We start from the raw sequence: 22,496 nt of genomic DNA on the forward strand, positions 1-22,496 counted from the left end.
TATCTTTAAACGAACTTTTTGTAAATCTCTGTTGAGTTTTTGTTTTTTGATCCCCGTTGAAGCTACAAGGCAAGAAGGCCTGAGTATTTGGAGCAATAGTCTCAGGTGAACCACTTGCTCCCTGCCAGGAGTCGAACCTGAAGAGTGGTGGTAGCCTAGTGGGTAACACACTCACCTATGAACCAGAAGACCCAGGTTCAAACTATTGTGTCTTGCTCAGTGTCTCCAGGGGGGACTGTCCCTGTAACAACTGATTGTAAGTCGCTCTGGATAAGGGCGTCTGGTAAATGCTGTAAATGTAAATGAACCTGGTCCATTCATCTGTTCAGGTGAACGTATCCACACCAAAGGGTGTGGTTTGTGGCTTTGCCTGTGAAAACACTGTTTCCAAACTCCAAACCTCTATCCAGTCATCCATTTTCTGTACCCGCTTGGCCAATCCCAGCAAGACACGGACACAGGCAGGAACTTAACCACGCTCTACCCATAAAAAAAACAAAAATTTGGACAATAATTTTGGTTTAACTCCAATTTAAAAAATATTTAAATTTAGATTCAATTAGGTAAATGTGTGCTATTTAAAAATATTAAATTAAATTATTTGGCTTGAAACTAATTCTATACAGACTCATTTACTCTCATTTTAGATTACCAAGCACGTCACATGGGCATTTTTACCTTTGTTAATAGTACAGGCTGTGTGACTGTGTGCTTTGCCTAAAAAATTTGATCGCTTCTTAATTTTGCCAGATTATGATGCTTTTATTCTGTATGCCACCTTGGCCCCTGATAGACGTTCATTCGTTGAAAAGGGAGGCTAGCCCCTCCCAAGATGGCGGCTCTGTTGACGCGTTCGCTCCCATCGACGCCTCCCTGAGGCGCTTGAACACGCCCGCCCCCTTACGTCACAACCGCGCGAAACTCGGTAGGAAGTGGCTGTTCGGTCCGAGGGACAAGCGTGTGGCTCGCCGCTTTCCGCCCTCCGTCTTCGGTCGACTAATGGCGACTTCGTCCGTGTCGAAGGTGAGAACAGCAGCACTCGTGTTTACATCGTGCCGCTCTCCGCCCGACGTTACCGATCCAGTGTAACACCGATCGTGAAAAATCTAGAAACCTACACCGAGTAAAATCACACATTTAAAGTTATGTTACGTTAATTGCTAATTAAGTATGGCGGGGAGGAGGGGTATAAATATACTGAATCCAGTATTCATCTTGTACCTTATGTCGTGTCATCTCCAGGGATGTTTTGTGTTTAAACCAAGTTCCAAAAAGAGGAAAAGGGTTCCCCGTGTAGGTATGTGCTTCCTTCCCCGTTCGAGGTGCGGAGTGAGGGTTTACAATGCTGTGATGCCGGCTGACACGATTTACCCATGTCCCCTCCACCAGAGGACTACTTCACGGAAGGAAACGACGACGCGAAGAGTGCCAAGCTGCGCTTTAATATTTGCCAGGAGCTTTGGGAAAAAATAAAGTCCGACACGGAGGTAACATCTCAGCATCGACCACATCTGATGCCTTAAACCATCTGTAGATGGCTTTTTCTCCCTGCCAAACTGCACGTTGCAAGCTTGTAAGTCGCTCTGGATAAGGGCGTCTGATAAATGCTGTAAATGTAAATGTAAAGCTGAACATCAGTACTGCACTTTAACTGAAGTATTAATACTTCAATATACTTCAATCTGTACCTACCTCACACTGCGCTGCTGTGTTATGGTCGTCATATTCACATTTACAGCATTTCCCAGATGTCCTTATTCAGTGCGACTTACAATCAGTAGTTACAGGGACAGTATCCCTGGAGCAACTTAGGGTTAAGTGTCTTGCTCAGGGACACAATGGTAGTAAGTGGGGTTTGAACCTGGGTCTTCTGGTTCACAGGCAAGTGTGTTACCCATATATATATAATTTCATATCACTACTACTGCCATTATTGTCGCAGCATTTCATATACCACACTCGCTTTATACTAAATACATCCACACACGCCGATATACTGTCATATTGCTGCTACTTTTCTGCCTGGTTCGTCTAGTTTGTCTCGACCTGCACTGTTTTTATGTCCACATTGTCCTTTGACGTGTTTTTGTGTTGCCTTTTTGCGCACTGTGACTCTCCAAAGCTTCGCACTCTCGTATCTCTGTGTACTTTTATATAGTGAGATGACAATAAAGTGGACTTTGACTATTACTGATTACCAATGCTTAGAGCATTTTATTATTATCAATAAAGTACAAATGCTGAACCCAATCGAGATGGTTTGGGGTGAGCTGGACCGCAGAGTGAAGGCAAAGGGGCCAACAAGTGCTAAACACCTCTGGGAACTCCTTCAAGACTGTTGGAAAACCATTTCAGGTGACGACCTCTTGAAGCTCATCGAGAGAATGCCAAGAGTGTGCAAAGTAGTAATCAGAGCAAAGGGCGGCTATTTTGAAGAAACTAGAATATAAAACATGTTTTCAGTTATTTCACCTTTTTCTGTTAAGTAAATGGTCATGAATATAAAGAAAACACATTGAATGAGATGGTGAGTCCAAACCTTTGGCCTGTTCTGTATATATTTGTTCCTTCTTGAATAATGTGTTCAAATGAAGTGTTAGAAGTCATGGTTTGCTCCTGCAGACGCTGCAGGAGGAGCTTAACAAGAAAACCCTGGACAGCCTGCTGGAGCTGATCAGGAAATGTGCTTCGGGTTTCCAGTTGAAGGCGAATGACTGGGCTGGCCTGATGAGGGCCAGTGAAATACCGACTGCCGCCCTGGTGTTAGGTGAGCTCCGTGTGCCGGAGTTCGTTCTCACACGGACGTGAGCGTATCTGTAACTCTGCTGTTCCGTTGCCAGGAGTGAACGTGCCCGACCACGATGTGACGTTCCAGGGTTTGTCCGAACTGCTGCAGCAGTCCGTGACTCCGTTCGTGGTCTCTGTACAAGCCAAAGAGTGCACAGGTGTGTTACCCTCAGTGGATGCGGTAAAGCGTGAGTGAACATATGGTGAGATCAAGTTGTCCCGCGCAGCTCTGAAGCATCTGATGCAGAAGGTCCTGGAGCGCATCATGGGCGTCGACGTGCCTTTGAATGAAGAGGACGAGGGACAGAGCGGCAGCTGCAGCGTACCTGGCAACCGGAAGCGGGCGCGCTGCTCCCTTAGTTCACTTTGCGAGTGGTACCAGATGGCTGTCAAGGTAGGACGGGCATTAAGACGACTCTTATTTCACGTTCACTCTTCATTATGTTTGGGATCGATGGATTATAAATGAAACTCACAAGCACATACAAGTGCAGTTATGATATTTTTTGACTTGGGACTGCGGTATAAAAATACCGTGCCGCATAGATGGACTAAAAAAGACCTCTCTGCCTTGTGGATCTCCCAGTTCGTGACATATTTTTTTGAAAATATGTTTTTCTTGCCAAAGATGATTCATACAAGTGGTGCTTTACTGTATTTGTGGGAGGGCATTGTCTTCTTTCCTCACCTTTGTAAATTTTGCCGATAGTGTTCGCTATGTGAATGGATACATTTAAGGGAAGAATTGAATTACTGATATTGCATGAAGGAAAAAACACCACCATGTATCTTGTAGAAATTTGCTGCCAGGTCTCCGGGCAAGAAGTGCAGTTCTCTGGGCAAGGACGTTCTACCTTATCCACCTGTTGTGATAATCTTCAAAGACCTCGAAGCTTTCAGCCCAAGGGTGCTGCAGGACTTCATATTAATATGCAGGTAAGAAAAACGATTAGTCTCATATTGGTCCCATAATACTCTGTCTGAAATCCAAAATTCAGAACTACAGCCACTTTGAGCCAGTCCCACAAGGAGATTTTCCCAGGATGCATTTAGCTTTAAATGCTAATGAGGAGGAGAGAGGCAAGTTTGGCATGGACAGGAAGTCTTGTCAGTGTTTTTCCAGAAAAAAAATGTATTAACTCACTGGTTCAACAGACGGTGACGGAACTAAAAAACACATTTGTGCTAATTTTTTACATCCAAACACAGAGCAACTGCAATGCTTCACACATTTTCAAGCCATGACGGTCAGTGTAGTTACCTTTTTAGGGGCGGGGTGGGAAATTCTCTGGGTGGAAAAAGCATGAGAAACGGGAGGTAACCTTTCCCCTTATGACTACATACACAAATTCCAGATCTGACCGTATGAGTTCCCGCTCTCTGAGCGGTGAAGCAGAATGGCCAAAGCACTCTTTATACTTATTGCCATTTCTAGCTCGACAGTACCACAGACTGCCTAGAAAAACTAGTATTAATGTTAAATTCTCACAAAATGAAAATTTGATAATAAACCCTTTTAATGAACCTTTAGGAAATGTCTACAAACATATTCTCCAGCATTCCTATGGTCATTAAAAACCTGGAAAATTTTCCAGGCCTTGAAAGTTTTGGAATACAAATTAAACCCGTAATACTGTGCGAGAAACATTTTTGTAGGTTTACAACTACAATGTTTAAAACTAGCGCAGGTCTATAGTATCTTCGCTGGCTTTACATAGTGAACCATGTCACATGGTATCGTGTGCGTTGCTTCCATATTCCAGCACCTCCGCAGCCACATGTCTCCTTTTATGTAAATGACTGATGATTTATGCTGGAACATGATAGGCACCCATTTTACTTGGAGGAAGAAACACTGTTGCTAAATTAAGCTTTTCAAATGTGTAAGGCCACTGATATTCAATATGATCTAAATCTTATGTATGTGGGAATTAATTACTGTCATGAAATTGTGTTGACCGTTCGTTTCAACAGTCGGTACATCCAGCAGCTCCCTCTGATGTTCATTTTTGGCATCGCCACGTCACCCAGCACAATCCAGCACATGCTTCCACATTCGGTTTCCTCTCTTCTCTGCATTGAGCTCTTTCAGTCTCTGTCCTGCACGCAGCACCTGGCCACAGTCATTGACCAGGTAACTGACAGGACAAAAAAAAAAATGTGGCATTGCATTCTCACTTCAAGAGAAGACTGCAATTCCTGTTCTTTTCTCTTTTCTGCAGCTTGTTCTGACTCCCAAGTTCCCCTTCAAACTTACAGGCAAGGTGTTGCAGGTCCTTGTAAGCATATTTCTCTACCATGACTTTTCTGTTCGCAACTTCATAAAGGGTTTACAGGTGAGAAGCCTGGTTTTAGACCATCAGTTATTGTTCTATGGTCAATAAATGTATAAGTTCATTTTAATATGGAAGCATGCAACATGCATTTTAGAAAGTTTGCCATTTTGAAAAGCACAATTATTTTTATTGCTCTCATACATTTCTCACATAAATTGCTTTGATCGTCATGCCTTTGCTGCCTTTGGCTGCTCTTTACATGTGGAGTCTGGAGAACTCCCCTTTCTGATGCGATGTTGGTTCCCCTCAGCTGGCCCTTGTGGAGCACTTCCACTCTCAGCCACTCAGCGTGCTCTGCTGCTGCAAAAAGGAGGCCGTGGACCACGCCCAGCAGTTCATACACCAGGATGTGGAGAGGGTCCGCCAGCTGCCATCATTCATGAGGTACACCCGCCGAAGCCTTGCGGCACTGTGGGCAGCCCAGTATGATTTCCCACATCTCGAACCATATGCTTGGATTGTCAAAAAGATTGGAATATCTGAGCTGAACGGTTCTGTAACATGTTTGGTTTTGTCCAATGTTTTAAGATACGTGGAGAACCAGGATGCTGAAGAACAGGTTAAGCTGCTGACAAACGACGACCATGTGAAGGTGAGGGGGAAGAAACCCAAATTCTTCTACTTCAGTCTGTAAAATCCTTTCAGATACTAACGACCATGGAACGCATTTCAGGAGGTGTGCCAGAAGCTGATTAAAAACCTTCGCAAGTACCACAAGAACTATCACCCTGTCTTGAGATGTCTCCACAGTCTGACGTCGTCTCTGCCGAAGTATCCTCTTGGCAAGCAGGTGAAATCCAGTGACATATAAGCTCAATGCAAATCAGGTTCCTGGATTGTGAAATAAATCAAGATATAAAAGAAAAGAACATTTTTATGTGCAGGTCAGAGAACTGCACATATCCTGTCTTGAAAAGAACATTTGGGAGACAGAAGAGTATAACACAGCAATGCAGCTTTTAAGGTGACAAACCTGGGACTCTCCTAAATTCCCGAGTTGGGGAGATTCTGCCTTATCAATTCAGACCTCCGTTGCTAGGATGCTGGCGAAAGACGAACTTGTGGCAGCGTTGCAGAACTGTGCTGATTTACTGAGACCAGCGAAGTCAGAGAAAATGAAGGAAGCTTTGCAGCAGCTGGAGGATTATATAACCAAATTTGACAAACTTGATCGTAAGACTTTGCTCTGGTGGTTTTTCCATACATTCCCCCCCCCCTTCATTTTAGTCATCATTGAGGATGTTCCATTTTCATCTGTTTCATCAGAACTGTCAAGTGAGGATTTAATGGAGGAAGAAGTAACTTCTCCAGGAAAAGACCTGCAGAAGAAAACTGATCTTTTCCAACTTCAAAAGGTAAATGAAAAGGAAATTATGGAAGATACTCTTCCCAAAAAAAAAAAATATATATATATATATATATATATATTTTTTTTTTTTTGTAACCCTGTCATTCATCACAGACTCTGTTAGAGATGAGAGAGTCCAGGAGATCTAAGAAAATGACGCCATTTGAAGTTCTTCGAAATCAAGTGCTGGACATTGTCGACCAACTTGTTAGGTGATTATGGGTTAAAAAAATTAAACCAGGTCAGCATGTCATTGTGTTTTTTTACATTTTTTAAAATTCTTTTCTTTTATTAATTCTGTGCATAGGACATATCTGATTCCACCAGAGACTCAGCCCATGAATGAGGTGTGTTACTACAGCTCTTCCGGAGTACTGAGGCGACATCTTAACGCCACTCCCCGTACCTCCATCCAGACTGCCCTGAGCCACCCCTACTATTACCTGCAGGTGATTACTGCTTAAGTCAGCAGAACATTCTCACAGTTGTGATGGTCCCTGACATCGCTGTTTCACTGCAGCATGAGGGTCTACAGACAGACACCGGCTCCATCTCCAACACGGCACCCGACATCTGCGTTGTGTACAAACTTCATCTAGAATGTGGCAGACTTATCAACCTGTTTGACTGGCTGGAGGTAGGTCACGCCTACTGATGTGCAGCATTCAGGATGGCGAAATATCAAATTTCGATTCTTTAATTGTAACTATGCCATTTTAAGGCCTACTGCACAGTGGTGTCTGCAGCTGAGGGGAAAGACCCTGATTCACCAGACTACGGCAAAGTGGATGAACTCAAACAGTATCCTTTCCATGGTGAAATTTTATATGACCAAATAGGGCGATTCTCTGGAAAATGAAACCAAAATGCTATAAAGTTTTCTGTAATATTTGCACTAGTCCTAATAATTAAGATTGGTACTCAGATAATGTGGAACATCATTACATTTGAGTGGCTTTAAAAGAACTGAAGGTTTTTCAGACATTAGAAACACCGTTATCTCTCACCATGTAAATTTGTTTTACTAATTTCATATAAATTCAAAGTAAATTATCATTCAATGATAATTGAATTAAATGTTTAAAATTTAATTAAAATGTTGTCCACTGTATGAATATTTTAACTGTTCAATATATCATTGAACAGTTAAAATATTCATACAGTGGACAACATTTTAACTCTTAGTACTGGCTATCATATGGTAAACGTAACAGCACTGCATATATTGGTGTTGCATAAACATTATTTTATTGATGTGTTGCAAAGTTTTGACACCTATTATACATTGAAATATATGGTGCAATATTTTGGCTGAATGCTTTTAGCGTTCACAGAATTTTCAAGTGAGACAAGTTTTCTGTGTCTCATGAATCACTTGGCAAGTTTAATCAAACCGCTTGTATGGCCTTTGTCATAACTTTTATATTGAACTACCCAGTAGGCACGACAAGTACTACATACACACTTGGTGGGTGGCTGCCCGCTGCTCACCAAGGGTGATGGTTAAAAGCGAAGGACAAATTTCGTTGTCACCGTGTGCTGTGCTGCAGTGTTTCACAATGACAATCGCTTTACTTAACAATTTTCATTGTGGCATTGACTGTGATTTTTAAGGCTGCTGCCTTTACTGGCCCCACAAAAAAAATTCAAAAACGTTGAACTAAATACCTTCCTTAACTGTTTGTTTTTCAGTGCTCGGTTTATACAAGCTGTGTCAGAGCTGGAGTTTGTGGGATTTGTTAAATCCACAAAGCAGAAAACGGATCATGTGGCCCGACTCACTTGGGGAGGCTGCTGAAATACATGAAACTTATTACTGTTACTTATTACTATGTAATTAAACTCACAAAGGAGTGAAGGTAACTTCGTAAATGCTTGGACGCAATATACAAAGCATATTAATTTCCGAACTTAAGCAGACAGTCTTTGTACACACAACAGCCTCATAATAAAATGAGAATACGACTCAAACCTGTATTAAATGTTTTATTTGAAGTATCAACTGTCTAAGCTTACAGCCATCAAAATAAATAATACTATTAAAAGGCATCTTGTCTGATTCAATGACTCCAGCCTGTGGGGGACTCTGAGAAATGCATCGCTGTCGTAATGGACATCACACTTGCCAGAGGACTTTAATAAAAACCAACCAGAGCTGAATAACAGGGAGACGCTCCCAATTACTGGTCTTCTGGCGCGTGTGAAGTTCTAAAAGCGCTCGATGTCACTTCAGTGTCACCAAATACTGCACAGTCTTCCTGAAACGATCCCGTCTTTCACAACCGATCTTGTGATTTGACCACCCGTGGCATTCTTTATAATATTGAATGTAACAAAAAAAAAAAAAAAAGGCTTTTAAAGGCTTATGATGGTTCATATAAAGCCTCGCACCTAAACAATTAGGAGAGTGTGTTTACCACAGAAACTAGAAGTAGCCTTTGCCAACAGTGGAAATATGGCACTTTTAAACGCTATAGACTTGCAGCCGTGTCAACACTGTTCCAGCCGGGGTTTGGTGTGTATTTGTCTCAGGAAACATCTGGAAAATAAGAGCAGAGGGAGAGAGGAACTCCGATTAAGCAGATAGAGGTCCTCAGTTGATATATTTCCTAGACCAGGCATACGTTTTTCTTTCAGATAGCATGTGCCGGACAGGCCGAAGATCATATCTTGTGGGAAATGAATGCAGGAACTTACAACTGGCAGGCTGCTCTTCAAAACGTCGCATTAACTGGTCATGGGTGAACTTCACAAAGGTGTCATACTGTTCTGTTGGACAAGAGGGGAAGACAAGAGGGGATTAGAAAACCTGCGTCAGACGGCACTGGGAGCGGACCTGCGGCCGAGCCAGACCCACCTGCGAGCTTGGAGGCCATCATCTCCTCGTACTCCTCCCGGACTTTGTCCTCGCGTTCTTTCAGCAGACGCTCGCAGATCATGCCAACTTGTCTCAGGGTGAAGAGCGGCGGTTCTCTCCTCGACGGCGAACCGGGACCGGAGGGTGCGCCTTTCAAAGCGAGGGGACAGGAACAGGGAGAGGACATCTCACCTTGCAAACCGCACCCGCTCCCATACGACAGGCCGGGCTGCGGCTCGGGGGAGCAGCGACCTTCTGCTGCCTGGAAAGCGCCTTCAGAATGTTTCCTTTTCTGCATGCGCTTATATTCCTGTTTGATGCTATGAAGGATTTGCCCTGCGGAGCGAAGCAATGGGGGGAAGTTAGAAAACGCCGGGGCGGCCACACGCGTTCGCTAACACGCTTGGATCGGAGCTGGTTTGGACAAGTTTCTAACGCCGGACCAACCTGTTGTGTATCTGGACGAGACCTCCCCGAACGGAGACGGCTGGTCGCGCAGGTACTTCCTCGGCGAGGACGACGACGACGGCGGCGGCACGGGGACGCACCTCCGTCTTTTGGGCGACGTGGGACTCATGAGTGGGTCGAAATCCATTGTCCTTTTCAGAGTTGCTCCGCACGCCATGATCAGCCGAGTTCTCCTCGAATCGAGGCAAACGCGGAAAAAAACCCAACCTGGTGTTATTTATTAAAGGGGTTTTAGTCCATCTGGTTGTTCGGCAATGCCGGCCGCTGATTGAAAACACGGCGTCGCAGCAGCAAAGGAACTTCGTAAACTAGCCAACGAAAACGATTTTTTTTGTAGTTTAGGTGGGTCGACAAAGTTAAAAACTGTTGCTCCGCCGTTCCCACTTTTCCTGACCCGTCCGTTCGGAGGACGCGCAAAATTGTCGCGTGTTTCTGAAACGCTGCCTAAAAATTACAAAAACAAATGTTCTCGGTGGGTCTCGACGTCAACGCACCTTCCGTGATTTTCCTGCGTTTTTTGATGACGCAACAGCCCCACGCGCAGGCGCACGCAAGGAACTGTGGGAATTGAAGTTTTCATTCACCAAGACCGGGCTCAGCTGCGCTGATCCACGGCCGAGATATTGAACTTTTAACAGATCTAAATCACAATGAATAAATAAATACTGCTTACAAATGCAATACGAATACAATAAAAACACAACATATAACCAGCAAAGATTGGATATCGAGTATAGAAAGTTGCAACAAAAAAAACACATTAAGGCTGCTGAAACAATCAGCTACTTAATGGGCATCTCTTGTAATTTGATAATAAAAATGATTTATAAGTTCTTGTTCTGATGTTCAGAAACACCATATCACATCATACCAGTGATGTGATTATCAAGATGCTTTAAAACAAAGGTGCTGAAGTCTGTAGAGCACAGCATGCACAGCACAGGGGACACACACCATTTACTCACACATACATTCAATTTAGAGATGCCAATTCACCTTGTATACATGTCTTTGGATGGTGGTATGAAAACTGGAGAACATGGAGGAAACCCCATGCATGCAAACACACACACAATGTCCGAGCCAGGATTCAAACTCACAACCTTGAAGGTGTGAGGTCACATTGCTAACTGCACCTGTGTGGCACATTATTTATTTTTTATAAGAAAGTATACATAGGTTTTGAATATGCAGTTACCCCATGTCTGACATAAAAGAGGGCATATTTTGTAAAAAAAAAAAAATGTGCATAGGCCATAAATAGCTGAAATGCCAACTGAATCTTCAAATTCTAATTTTATTTGTCACATACACAGTCATACACGGTATGATACGCAGTGAAATTCTTTAATCTTAGTCCTTCATACATGAGTTTGCCTTCAGGCATGAAGAATTGTCCGCTGAAACCAAAACACACAGCATGTGCAGCTGATGGCAGGGATCAAACCGAAAAACAACCCACAACGGGAGCTCCTTCTTCCCCTTCTATTCCGACCTCGCCAAGAAAGATGTAAAAGCGAGCCAGACATCTCCGCCGGGTCGAAATTTAAAGGCAAATTTCCATTTCGGGATGCGTGCCACGTTTTGCCGGGGCCAGCTTCCATCCCAGGCCTACAGGTGGCGCTGGCGTCAACATTGAAACACAGGCAGTCGGCGCGTCGCGCAGGCGAACGAAAGAAAGTTATAAATGGTTGTAAATGTTGAATATTGACCATTCAACCGTTTTCACACTCGTTCCCTTTTTTGTCCTTCCCACCCGCCATGGCGTCCCGAGACACTTTGCAGAGACTGAAACGCAGCGTCGGCACCGTCATAGACGAGGCGCGGGGCCGGCTGGAGAGCCTGAGCCGCGACATCTGGAGCTGCCCCGAGCTGGCGTACCGGGAGAAGCGGTCCCACGACACGCTCGTGGGCTTCTTCTCCCGGGAAGACGGCTGGACGGTCGACAGCCATTTTAAACTCGACACGGCGTTTCGGGCGACCTGGGCCCCCCGCGGCGGCGAGAGCGACGGCGGCGACCGCGTGGTGAACGTGGGCTTCCTCTGCGAGTACGACGCGCTGCCGGGCATCGGCCACGCGTGTGGCCACAACTTAATAGCCGAGGTCGGCGCGGCCGCGTCCGTCGGGTTGAAGGGGGCGCTGGAGCTGGAGTCCGGCCTGCCTTGTCGATTCATGGTAGGGTGCATCGTTACGTCCACGTGGGTGTCTAGTTCATTCACTCGTTCCACCTTGAACCCGCCCCTTCGTGATGCGTGTGGTTTAAAAGTGGAGGTGTCCCACCCCATCTACCACATTTACTGTGGACTGAGCTCTCCTGCTTTGTGAAACGGGGAACGTGACTTGATTGTCATTGTGCATTCAACCCATCACCCTTGGTGGGCAAGTTCAAGGCACCTTGGCGGTTCGAACTGGCAACCTTATGATTACAGGTGCCCCGGGACAGGGTGCAGCAAAGCACACAGCGACACAACAAAATGTGTCCCCTGCATTTAACCTTTCACCCTTGGTGGACAAGTTCAAGTCCAAGGCACCTTGGCGGTTCGGGATTCGAACTGGCAACCTTATGATTACAGGTGCCCCGGGACCGGGTGCAGCAAAGCACACAGCGACACAACAAAATGTGTCCCCTGCATTTAACCCATCACCCTTATTGAGCAGTGTACAGAACCATTGGTGGTTCTGAATTTCAACCACAGGCTCAAAAATATAGAGTTTTTTATTCTTTTTTTTTTGCGAGTCTTCGTGTTTTTGTGGTGGCCCAGCAATCAGCGATGTTCTATAAATAAAGTCAGGCCGAGGGGGCGATTAGGTCTTTTTGGGTGTTTTTTTTTTTTTTTTTTTTTTAAATTCCAAGGCTTTACTGTTGCTGTTGTCTCGGGTGTGGATTCTGTGTCTGAGGCATGTCTTTGTTCGGTAGGTGACTGTTCTTGGGACCCCGGCTGAGGAGGAAGGAGGCGGTAAGGTTGACTTGATCCAAGCCGGGGCATTTGAGGGCATGGATGTTGTTTTTATGGCACACCCCTCTCAAGAGGACTCCGTTTCCTGTCCATGTATTGCCATTACAGAGTAAGAGCCATTTCTGTGAAATGGAGTAAACCAGATTAGTTGGACTTGGCGTCTTACTCTTACTTGACCCTGAATGTTCGTTTCAGGTGCAATGTGAAATACCACGGTAAAGCCTCCCATGCGGCTGCTTACCCCTGGGAGGGGATCAATGCTTTAGATGCCGCTGTGCTGGCTTACAACAACTTGTCTGCGCTGAGGCAACAGTTGAAGCCTGATTGGAGAGTTCATGGTATGGGGCGCATGTGGAGTTGAAAATGAAAAGGTTTGTTTCATTGTCAAATCAATTAACAACAAAATCATTCATTATTTCCCAGGAATCATCAAACATGGCGGAGTTAAGCCCAATATCATCCCAGACTACACTGAGCTCGAATTTTATCTACGTACCCCAATGTACAAAGAGCTGTCTGACCTTAAAGCCAAGGCGGAGGCCTGCTTCAGATCTGCTGCAGTAGCTACGGGTTGCCAGGTGTGCGTTCACATTTACATTTACATTTATGATATTTATCAGACGCTCTTATCCAGAGCGATTTACAATCAGTAGTTACAGGGTTACTACTATTTTAGGGTTAAGTGTCTTGCTCGGTATTATTTGAGGTTATTTTCACAGTTAGTCCATTCGAGGGGACTTAGTAATTAGTCCGCGTTTTTGCATATACGTGAACGCTCCAGACAATCCTGAAACAAATTCAATCATCAAAGTCATCGTGGAAGGTGGTCTCAGTTTGGTTTATTTTGTCTGCATCATATTTTGCCCATCTGAGCAGAAGTTGACGAGAAAGAGAACCGAGTCGCCATTCAAACTCATGGTGTCAACACAAAAAAAAACATTTAAAAAAATGACTGTAAGTGAAAACTTATAAGTGGACACTTTGCTTTTTTTTTTTTATTCTTTTGTAGGTGGAAATAACTTATCCAGGTCATGAGTATACCAACATTCTTCAAAATACAACACTGGAAAAGCTTTATCAAGAAAATGGGAGAGCCCTAGGAATTGAATTCAAAGAAGAGGGCAGAGATTTGTCTGGTGAGAAAATTGATAATTGTGTAACCAAAAATCAAATCAGTTCAGCAGCAGTTCTTAAGGGTGGTTTTACAATTCGAGAACATTTTATTTCCTCTCCCCATTCCTGTGAAATTGCATTAGAACTGCACTGATGCACTTCTCTGCCTTTAGGAACAAACTGTTTTAATATGTCTATGCCATATGACCTGAAAATGAATTAATCAATTCTACAAATCTGTTTATTTATTTTTCACAACAGGATCAACTGATTTTGGGAATGTGTCTTTTATTGTCCCGGGAATACACCCTTATTTTTACATTGGTTCTGATGCCCTTAATCACACCGCAGAATACACAGCTGCTGCAGGTAGGATAGACTTATGGAAGTGTATATATTTTTTTAATTCTAAAAGTTTTACTGCAAAATGAAAATTGTATCATGGTGATAGTTGCAAAACACTCAATCTATCACTTGGAATATCTCTTATATCTTAGCAAACATATATCTTTCTGAGTGTTACTTTTTCCGGGTTACGTAAGGATCTGTTGCACTTCTGTCCCTCTCAAACCCTGAGGTGCTGAGCAAGCCCAGATGTACACACTGCGCACATCTAAGGCCCTGGCCATGACCGCTTTGGATGTGCTTCTGGACCCTGAGTTGCTCAAGAAGGTCCGAGAGGAGTTCAGACAAGCCAAAATGGGGCAGGAGTAAGGACCAAGGACATTTGTCAGAGGATGCTAACAAATATGGTTACTTACATTAGTAACACATTTTTTAAGGACGGCAGAAAAATATTTACTACTAACAATAATAACGTTGAACCATTTTTTTATGTCTTAATAATATCAAAAGAAAGCATTTAAAGCCAACTTTGTGTGCTTTTGCGTTTTACGACATTAAAATGTGAACTTTGACCTTCCAGCTATTTCAGTGTTTATTTTATTAAAGCCTGGTTGCTTACCAACTAAGCACTATTACACTCCAAGCAAGGCCATCCTCCTTTCCACCAGTTTTTGTCCCTTGTGTGTTATGCCTTTATCCTTAGATATGTGATCAGAGGGGGACAATAAAACATTATTATTATTATTATATTTTTACATTTAAAAAGGTTGGGATTGAAATAAGTCAGTTCATTTATGAACATAATTTATACACACAATATGCTACTCATGAATGCATGCTAAAAGAATGAGTGCTTGAGTTACCCCAACATAAAGGGATTATTATTTTTCTGAGTACAAAGACGTTTGTTACATAGTATGTCATTTGGGGGTCCAAATGTCTTTCAGAAATATCCAAAACTACAGAGAGATAAAAAAAACATCTCCTTTCTTCAAGTGATTGAAATGAGTTGCTGGAGAACGGGGTTCTCCTTGAGGCTTTGAAAAATCAGCGTTAGGAATAGATGGACCAGTAGATGATGTTGAAGAGGGTGTAGGCACCAGGGAAGATCACCCTCGAGTACTTGTCTATGGCATGGGTGTCGATCCAAATGTTGACGTAGGTCCGGGAGCTTTTCACCTGGCTTGTGGTCTGATTGTCCCCCAGTGTTAGCTGGGCCAAAATCCTTTCTTGGCGCCCGCCATTCTCTGGCATCCCGTAGTTTCCAGTGGCGTTCTGATCCATGTCGCTGTAGCTGGTGTTCATCATCATTATATCGTTGGGGTTTGCTATACCACATGTACAGGGCAGCTACAATAAAATAAAATATATTGTGTAGGAAATTCGTTACTATTACCAATGTATAAAAAATGGTGTTGATATTATTATCATGATTTTTCATAATTTTGAGTCATAAGACCCACGTGGCACTATGAGGGGAGCACTTACGCGATCTCTGAGTTTCCTCTCTCTCCGCTCCTGCACAGTTGTCAGGTAGTTGACGGCTGCGTACTCTATCACCGAGAGGAAGACGAACACAAAACTGACCCACAGGTAGATGTCCACTGCTTTGATGTAGGACACCCTGGGCATGGAAGCGTTCACTCCAGTGATGATCGTAGACATGGTGAGCACGGTGGTTATTCCTGAGAAGAGATTTACCATCATGCAACGCGATGCATCACCCAAGATGGCCATATTTTCATATTTGCCATATTTACTCTAAATAAAGTTTTTTTGAAAGAGGAGCTCATAAGAATGATTGACCACTCAATCATCAGGATCTCATAAGGATGAGGGGCAGTGATGACCTAGTGTTTAAGGAAGTGTCCCCGTAATCAGAAGGTTGCTGTTTCAAATCCCAAGCTGGCAAGGTGCCACTGAGGTGCCACTGAGCAAAGCACCGTTCCCACACGCTGCTCCCCGGGCGCCTGTCATGGCTGCCCACTGCTCAACAAGTTAAAAGCAGAGGACGCATTTCGTTATGTCGTTGTGTGCTGTGCTGCAGTTTATCACAATGACAATCACTTCGCTTTCACTTTGAAAGACCTATTATTTATATTATTTAAAGCCCTTCCTGAATTCAGTTACAATTATATACTGACATTCACTGACATTTTAGAAATTAGCTAAATAAGTTTCTTCAGTACCTGTGTGTGTGTGTGTGTGTGTGTGTGTGTATATATATATATATATATATATATATTTGCATGTGTACACTGGATTCCCTACCCAGAGGGACTCTTGCCGGCACTGCTCTACGATCAATCCAGAAGGAAACCCAGGACAACATGACCATCAGGGTAGCGGGAAAGTAGGTTTGCAGCAGGAAGAAAAAAATGTGCCGCCTAAGAGTGAAATGTATGTAGAGGCGATTGTACCAGCCTAGAAGAGATAAAAAAAAGAAGTAAAAATATGATAAATATTATCATATGCAGTGTATTATAAGATTAATTTGTGAAAACATGGCAGGTGGTTGGTACTTGTATTGTACAAAGTAGAAAGTTCATTTTAGAAATCACTTTCATGTTGTTTTCCATATGTTAAGAATGAGTATGTAGGCCAGGGGTCAGCAAACCACGCCTTTCATCCTTAAACTGTGGCTCCCTGTGACTTTGGGGAATAAATAATAATTTAAGTATATAATAATTTATGCTTATCCATTGTTTTGTAGTGCGAAATTTTAAGATTATTTTGATCTTGTAACATTAAAATGTCACCCATCATATAAATGCCCACCACCCTGCCTGGCCACCCCCACCAGATCAGTTTGGTTAATTAGTCGCGTTTCAAAATCTGATGCCTAAATAGTTGTTTACAATATTTCCATGTATAAAATCCATGGGCAAATTCACATTTATTATTGACCAGACATAACATCCATTGAGAAGCACCAGCAGGTGTTTCCAAACATTTTTAAGCAACGGCAAGGAGCCCCGTTTTACCTGTGCTGCTGTAGAAGGCCAGCTTGGTGGTCGTATGGAACTTCTGGATGAGAAACTGGGATAAGGATATCCTGTCGTCCGTGTTCAGTGACTCGTTTCCCTTCTTCCAGTAAAGCATGAGGTCATCGTCAGTGTACGCATCTGGGAGGGAAGCATCCCATTCTGTGATCACTTTCTGTGCTTCAAGCATAACATATGTACGAGAAAAAGATGAGCATGATGAAACGACGATTGCCCTCACAGCTCTCTATCTCCAGTGAGCATGTCTGTGTGTCCAGCGGGAAACGACTCAGGTCCATGTTGCACATAGCTGTGACTGTGACTCTGGAAACAAAACCAGCATTAATGGCAACAAGAACAAATATGTTACAGTTGACAATGCATGAAATACAGGAGTTTCTGAATACTGAATGTTTTTTTTTTTTCTTTGCATCTATGACCAGCCTTGTAGTTTATTTTATTTGGCGAGCATTATTGGAAGCAAAGGTGTCTGGCTGTTACAGTTATTGGCTATTACTATTCCCAGAGCATCTGCTGATTCAGTAATGAAGAGATCCCCAGATTTCCAAAGAAAATCTGATTAGTGTTCACAGAAGGCAAACGTGAGGACAAATATAGCAGAAATGAAGTGAATTTTTTTTTCTTTTACCTCAGGCTGTACAGGACGTTTCCATCGGGGTAGACCCGAAGCATGACGTTGTCTGTGGTGGTGTCATGGATGAAGGATCTCTTTGAGTGGACAAAGAACATGTCTGGCACCCAGATCTTCTTCACCAGCCTGCTGTCGAAGGTCATGCTCTGGTTGTTGGTGCTCGGGAAGGACAAGCGTTCATCTTTCCAGTAGTGCCTTAGATAAAGCGTCATGGTGAAGTCCTGGGTCACGAAACAACAGGAGCAAGTGGATTTCAGATAAAACTGTGGTCAATGTTCTGGGTCAGTCGATTCAAGGAGAGTTCCAAAAAATTCACAAATAAACTACAATAGAGAGAATTAGGAATGCATTTAATTTCATTCTGTAATATTTTATTCTGTAACACACGAGTCAATTACCATGTCAACTTCTGATATGGTGTCCAGACTTTCAACCTGCACATCCACTCCAACAGGGATTGGAGGTCCTAAATGATTAAAGACAAAAATAACAACAACAAAAATCTTATTCTACTAACATAGCAATATTTCAACATTTTAGTGGAATTTCAGATAACCTTTTCCTGACCTGTGCTTTGTAATTGTGCATTTATGCATATAAATATTCTAGAATGAGATTCTGGGAAAGCAAATGGATTTATGGCTGTATTTTATACTGAGCAGGATTTTTGTCTTATTTTAGATTTCGGTAGTACAAAAATACAATTAGGTCACAATGGATCAAAGTTGTTCTTGCATAGCACATCTGGATGCTGTCCAGTGCCTTTTCCCCCCATTAGATTTTTTTAGCTGGCTAAAGCTGACATCAGAGGATGCAAGAAGGGTCATCGTCTAATGCGGTTCAAACAGCAGCATTTATAGTAATTTCTTCTTGTCTTGAAGCTACACATAAATCAACACATTTTTATTGTTTCAAATGTTTAGCATTAATTGAATATTACATTTATATATATACACACACACACACACACACACACACACACACACACACACACACACATATATATATATATATATGAATATTTACGTGTGCAAGAGGTTGTGAACCATGAGAATGAAATGTGCATTTAGCCTTGGCTAATACAAAAGATCATGAGGAGTTATGTATCTTATAATCCCACACTCTATAAAAAGCCTAACCAAATCCCTCTTGCGTTACCATGAAACCACAGAAAATCCCCATCTTACAGTACACATTTAACCCAGAGATACAAATCTATCTTTCACATTACAGGGCTGTACCCAGTCATCCATCCATCCATCCATCCACCTCACAAAATTAGAAATAATTGACCTCCAAACGCTGGTCTCATTGTGAAGTCATGGTCCTCTATTCTCAGTAGTTGTTCTGACTTTGTCACTGGGGACTTGGTCATGTCTGGACTTCTTCTGAAAATAGGGCTGTAAAGATGAAGACATAAGCTATATTTTTTTTTATTTAAGTGAAGTGATTGTCACATGTGATACACAGCAGCACAGCACACGGTGCACACAGTGAAATTTGTCCTCTGCATTTAACCCATCACCCTGAGTGAGCAGTGGGCAGCCATGACAAGCGCCCGGGGAGCAGTGTGTGGGGACGGTGCTTTGCTCAGTGACACCTCAGTGGCACCTTGGCGGCTCAGGATTCGAACCGGCAACCTTCTGATTACGGGGCCGCTTCCTTAACCGTTAGGCCACCACTGCCTATATATGAGTATAAAACAGTTTTTACTACTATTATACTATATCAGGCTTTTTTTTCTGGGTACACTGACAGTATATTTTCCATGCAGAGCTCAGAGTTATTTCATGTATTTACCATATCCAGTAGAATATATTATATGGTGTAAAATGTGTCTCTGAGAGTGCTGAATAATTTCCTGCTGTTTCTTACCTCCCAGATTTATGAGCTCCACCCTCTATTCTCGTTACTTCCCGCCTTGATCTGTTTTACAAAAATCGATAAAATGTACAATTGTGACAAGCAATTAAATCATAGGTGCAATATAGACTTGCAGATTGTATTAAATTATTTACATATACACAGCAAACACAAATGTTAGCTATTTGTATATATAAAAAAATCTGCATATTATAAAAAAAATTACTGAATTCCATATCTCCACCTTGCTCTCAGCAGATAAAAGTTATGTTACTCTAATAATAATAAAAAAAAGTTTGAGTTGTTTTCCCCCTGTTTTTCTAAAGTTTCCTTTAGAGAATTTTGGTATTATTTGATAATTTACTTTTTTTTCACATAACTAATGACACTGGCAATAGTGTAACTACTATCGCTAGCTGCTCTGTGTATTATCAAAAAATAAACTGAATACATTGATCATATACACAGCAAACACAAATGTTAGCTATTTTTTGATTATTATTATATATATGATTGAAAAATGACTGAATCCCATATCTCCACCTTGCTCTCAGCAGATTGTTATAAAAGTTTACATCACTCTAATAATAATAAAAAAGTTAGAAATGGTTTTTCATGTATGATTTTCTAAAGTTTCCTTTAGAGAATTTTGGTTATATCTGCTAAATTTATTTTTTAATGACACTGGCATTTTCGTAACTACTATTGCTAGCTGCTCTGTGTATTACTAAAAAACAAACAGAATATATTGATCTGAATATGTCCGTATTTGACAGTAAGATATGTTAAGCCTAATATCTGACTTTTTGGCCTCAATTCCAAAAGATTTGGTGTGGTGCAAAGCCGGCACAGCTCATCCTCCAAACAACAAAGTGCCTGCAGTCGGCCATGGCGGTGCTAGCATCGTGTTAACGTGTTATGAATAGCAGCTTTAACAGCTTTAACAATCAACATATAGGGAACTTCACACATATTCAGTGTCAAGGAGTTCAGTTTATTTGACCTGTTAGCTTTGAGACATTCCGACCACCTAAACTCACGTAAATGTCTTTAATTGTAAGATTCTCATGTGTGCATATTTGCCACTTTTTCTATTATAGTCCAGTGTCTTACTATAAATTGTGACTGTGAGGATGGGGGTATTTGTTCAGCGCTGTGCAATGACGTTGCGCTGTAAGCTTGTCTTTTGTTCGCTACCATTAAGTAGGTCACTGTAGACAATTTGAAAACCCAAAATGGATTAATGATGGCACAAAGGAGCGAATGCATGCAGACACAAGTAGGGAGGCCCTTTGGTCAGCACAGACACAAAAGTGGTATTTTATACTATCTACCGTGACATTCCCAGGGGGCTGCTGGGTGAAACGGGGCTGCCGGTCGCTACTTCGCTCGGCCTGCCCCGGCAGCTAGTTACTAATCCGCTTGGCTGAGAGGTCTTTTCAATCCTGTCCCCGGCCCAGAGAACAGGCCGTCTGTCAGCCTGCAGTGCCGATCCTGCGCACCACGCCCTGCTATGTGCCTGTCACGGCCCATACATTTCATCTGTTCCAGTCTGAAAAATCGGCCGTCCGACTTGTATTTCAAAAGTGTACTTCTGCCAGAATCCAACCTGAGCGTGGAGAATCGGGCCTCTGTCACTCTGTGGCCTGGTAGCTACATTAGCACAAAAAGGTCTTCCAGGATTAGAGGCTGTTGCAGCTGGACCAAGAAGGTCAAGAGTCCAGTCTGTGGATGCTGTGTTTGGTTTATGAGGCGTAGGCTTTCTCAAAGCAATTTGCACCATGTGCTGATTACTTATAAAATCTCAGCCTGATGGTGACAGAAGTAGCAGATGAACGCATTAAGACGCCATGGCTTCAACATGCGTTGCTCTCACACAATTGCATTTTTGACATTTTTGTTCTGTGATCCGGTATTGTGTTGTGATCAGGACAATAGATGATGTTAGTGACAGATTCTCAACCTATCGTCACCCAAGATCGGCCATGAAACACCAGTTCTGGTTGGTCTTTTGCTTGGTGCTGCTCATATTTATATTTGCTCTGGCAGGATCCATATTAATCCAGAAGAGTTCACCTCTTATAACCTCTCCCTCACAAAAGCCTAACCCTAAGTACCGAATAAAAAGTCACATGGTCTTCAGCACTAAAAACAAAATCTAAATACATGCTCAAGCAATCACATAAACTGTATAAAACTGAATTATTCTGGCTAGTCTATTATTTGCCGTAGTAACAGAAAATACACTTTACCTGCTTTGTGTGAAAGTCTCCAGTTTGTTACCCCTGTGCTGAGCAGATCGTCCAGCTACACCTACCAGACAGGCGCAGATGAGCACGAGAATAGCCTCAATGTGCATGTTGGCCATGCCGCACTCAAACGAAGCAGCTTCTAGAGCAAAAATCCATGCGCCAAGCAGGCTAAGACAGCTCCTGGGTGCTGGGACATTCTCTCGAGCAGCACAGCTGAGGAGCAAGCAGCTCTGTCCTCACTGTAAACATCCCACAGCGGTTAATCTCCACAGTGGGAAAAGCAATTTTGACTAAACCCATAAATCCGTGAGCGTCAGATGGCACAGATTTGATCCCTCCAGTGGTGGGTCTGCTGCACTCTGCACCGCCCTGGACCAATTCTCATAATGACACAGTACACCGCATTCAGCTGTGAGGTCAGCGCTGGGAGATTCTGCAGACAGACCCTTCTCGTGGCTGGAGGCCATTAGGTCCTCCAGGCTGCGTCAGTCATCTGTAAGGATTTCAAAATAAATAAATGAATAAATAATAAAT

General features: G+C 42.8%; 4 protein-coding genes across 5 annotated transcripts; 2 read left to right on the forward strand and 2 right to left on the reverse strand.

Moving 5' to 3' along the window:
• Nucleotides 1-917: 917 nt before the first annotated feature.
• On the forward strand, nt 918-8,520 carry orc3 (origin recognition complex, subunit 3). Of its 2 annotated transcripts, none has more exons than XM_028987335.1 (20): nt 918-1,023; nt 1,243-1,297; nt 1,390-1,487; nt 2,623-2,767; nt 2,841-2,945; nt 3,015-3,181; nt 3,584-3,723; nt 4,762-4,921; nt 5,010-5,123; nt 5,374-5,507; nt 5,652-5,715; nt 5,797-5,913; nt 6,008-6,087; nt 6,163-6,296; nt 6,390-6,478; nt 6,586-6,683; nt 6,779-6,920; nt 6,992-7,108; nt 7,193-7,272; nt 8,164-8,520. In XM_028987335.1, exons 1-20 carry the CDS (start codon nt 1,000-1,002, stop codon nt 8,267-8,269), a joined length of 2,169 nt encoding a protein of 722 aa, XP_028843168.1. In that variant the 5' UTR covers nt 918-999; the 3' UTR covers nt 8,270-8,520. The 2 variants fall into 2 exon arrangements, with proteins under 2 accessions (XP_028843168.1, XP_028843176.1); XM_028987343.1 differs by having other exon boundaries at nt 935-1,023; nt 1,243-1,293.
• On the reverse strand, nt 8,444-10,320 carry LOC114794653 (akirin-2-like). Its single transcript, XM_028987358.1, has 4 exons — nt 9,776-10,320; nt 9,329-9,664; nt 9,169-9,240; nt 8,444-9,010 (listed from the first exon to the last, which is right to left on the reverse strand). The coding sequence occupies exons 1-4, from the start codon at nt 9,951-9,953 to the stop codon at nt 9,000-9,002; spliced, it is 597 nt and encodes a 198-aa protein (XP_028843191.1). The 5' UTR covers nt 9,954-10,320; the 3' UTR covers nt 8,444-8,999.
• Nucleotides 10,321-11,458: 1,138 nt separating this feature from the next.
• LOC114794750 (peptidase M20 domain-containing protein 2-like) lies at nt 11,459-14,788 on the forward strand. Its single transcript, XM_028987512.1, has 7 exons — nt 11,459-11,971; nt 12,714-12,862; nt 12,949-13,091; nt 13,177-13,331; nt 13,763-13,889; nt 14,128-14,235; nt 14,444-14,788. Exons 1-7 carry the CDS (start codon nt 11,558-11,560, stop codon nt 14,578-14,580), a joined length of 1,233 nt encoding a protein of 410 aa, XP_028843345.1. The 5' UTR covers nt 11,459-11,557; the 3' UTR covers nt 14,581-14,788.
• On the reverse strand, nt 13,597-22,222 carry LOC114794741 (gamma-aminobutyric acid receptor subunit rho-1-like). The gene is made up of 10 exons (XM_028987502.1): nt 21,963-22,222; nt 19,723-19,773; nt 19,141-19,247; nt 18,246-18,313; nt 17,845-18,068; nt 17,437-17,519; nt 17,196-17,336; nt 16,483-16,635; nt 15,700-15,896; nt 13,597-15,561 (listed from the first exon to the last, which is right to left on the reverse strand). The coding sequence occupies exons 1-10, from the start codon at nt 22,076-22,078 to the stop codon at nt 15,265-15,267; spliced, it is 1,437 nt and encodes a 478-aa protein (XP_028843335.1). The 5' UTR covers nt 22,079-22,222; the 3' UTR covers nt 13,597-15,264.
• Nucleotides 22,223-22,496: the final 274 nt, after the last annotated feature.

Source organism: Denticeps clupeoides, chromosome 1, assembly GCF_900700375.1.
Source record: "Denticeps clupeoides chromosome 1, fDenClu1.1, whole genome shotgun sequence".
In the NCBI taxonomy this organism is placed as follows: domain Eukaryota; kingdom Metazoa; phylum Chordata; class Actinopteri; order Clupeiformes; family Denticipitidae; genus Denticeps; species Denticeps clupeoides.